We start from the raw sequence: 1,737 nt of genomic DNA on the forward strand, positions 1-1,737 counted from the left end.
GGACCGAGGAGGAAGCTGCACTCTCCTCTGCTCCACCCCGTGGCTTTCGATAGGCCTTCGATGGTCTGAGTCCAGTGCTGGGGACACAGAGGAGTCAAATCTGGATGCCGACCTGAACCCGGATCATTACTACACAAGGAGAGGCATGCAGCCTGCCATGGGGGAGGAGCCCAGGGGCTCGGAGCAGAGAGGGGGCAGAGAGATGGCGGAGGGCCATCTGCTCAAGCTGCGTACTCACCCTGTCACCAGGGGGGAACCCCGACTCTGCTCTCAGGGTCCAGCTTCTGGACTGCTCACACACAGGATTGTGGCGAAGGTCATTCTACCCATACAGACCAGCACCCTCCTGTGTGGCCGGGCAGCAGACACCCAGAAGGACAGGGGCCACTTGAAATCAAACAGAGGAGCAGCTCGTAAAGCCTGGGGGCGTCCAGACTCGGGCTCCATCTGCCCTGCCAGCTGCCTCCCTGACCTCTGACCCCGGCCTCCACTAGCCCTCTATGGACAGGCATGGTGCTAATGGTGGGGATGATGTCTGACCCCGGTGGGGACCTGCCCCATCTTCAGGCAGGGGCCGCGCTGGAAGGTCAGAGTTCCCTGTGGTGCTTTAGGCCAAGGACAGCATATGTTGTAGCCACTGGCCAGGAGCTGGGACGATGTCGGGAGAGCCCCACTTAAAGCGGCACAGAAGGAACGCACTCGGACCCCGGCCCGGGCCCCGTCGCACCCTGCCAGCTTCAGCCTGGGCAGTACATTCTGGGGCCTCCATCATGTGACCCCAATATCATCCCCATACACGCTCTCTCCCTTCTGCAGGAGCCACCGCAAGCCCCTGGGGGAGGCAGATCCCGGGCCTCTGCGCTCGCCAGCACCTAGAGTCCCCATCCTGCACCCCCCACCCCTCAGTTTGGTTCACCCACCTCCCACTGGAGCAGGCTCAGGGAGCGAGGGGCCCCCCGAGGCCCAGGAAGGAGGCCACATGGGGAAGAGAGATTTTAATGGAGCACCTAGTCTCTGCCCTGCCTTGCAGGGTCGGAGGGGCTACACCTGTAGCATTTTAGACATGGGGGTGAGGAGGGGCTGGGCAAGGGAGGCGCCCCAGGGATGGGCCGAGCGTGTCAGCGGGCGGCGAGGAGGCCGAGGGGCAGCGGCAGTGCCAGGAGCAGGGCCCGGGACAAGGCTGGCAGGGCCTGCCCACTGATGCTGTCCCAGATCCAGGGCTGGTAAGCGGAGACCCGCAGGTAGATGGGTGGGGCCTCGCTGTGCTTGCAGCCTGGGCCCCAGGTCACCATTCCCACCAGGTACCACGTGTTCTCCACAGGACAGGCCAAGGGCTCCCCACTTATCTCCTGCGGGAAGGGGCACAAGAACAGGCTATGTCAGGGAGGCCAGACAAGGCCTGGGGGACACGAGACGCGGCTCTGGGCCAAGGAGGGTGCCCTCGCGCCATCTCTACAGGCCCCGAGTGTCGCAGAGCTGAGAGGTGACCACACCTAGGAGATCTCCCTCAGAGGGGTCTCTCTCCCGTCTCTCTCCGCCCCCCTCCCTTCCACACCCTGCATCTTCCCAGCACCCCCATCCTCCTCCCTCATTCCACCCTCCATCCCCACTCCCCGCCCCGCTCAGCTCACCCCAACTTTGTCTTTTCCTCCATCCTGTCTCCCCTCCCCCATCTTCCTGCTCAGTCACCCCTGCTCACCCCCTCCCCACTCTCTCCCTCCTCTCCTTCCTCCCCCC

General features: G+C 64.1%; 1 protein-coding gene across 1 annotated transcript in view; it reads right to left on the reverse strand.

Annotated features, from left to right (window-relative positions):
* Positions 1-1,118: 1,118 nt before the first annotated feature.
* PRSS50 (protease, serine 50) overlaps positions 1,119-1,737 on the reverse strand; it is a 4,397-nt gene continuing 3,778 nt past the window's right edge. The window contains exon 3 of the mRNA XM_023520601.1: positions 1,119-1,374. Coding sequence (XP_023376369.1) covers positions 1,119-1,374 — 256 coding nt within the window. The remainder of the gene's footprint in view (positions 1,375-1,737) is intronic.

Source organism: Pteropus vampyrus, unplaced genomic scaffold (assembly GCF_000151845.1).
Source record: "Pteropus vampyrus isolate Shadow unplaced genomic scaffold, Pvam_2.0 Scaffold271, whole genome shotgun sequence".
Taxonomy (NCBI): domain Eukaryota; kingdom Metazoa; phylum Chordata; class Mammalia; order Chiroptera; family Pteropodidae; genus Pteropus; species Pteropus vampyrus.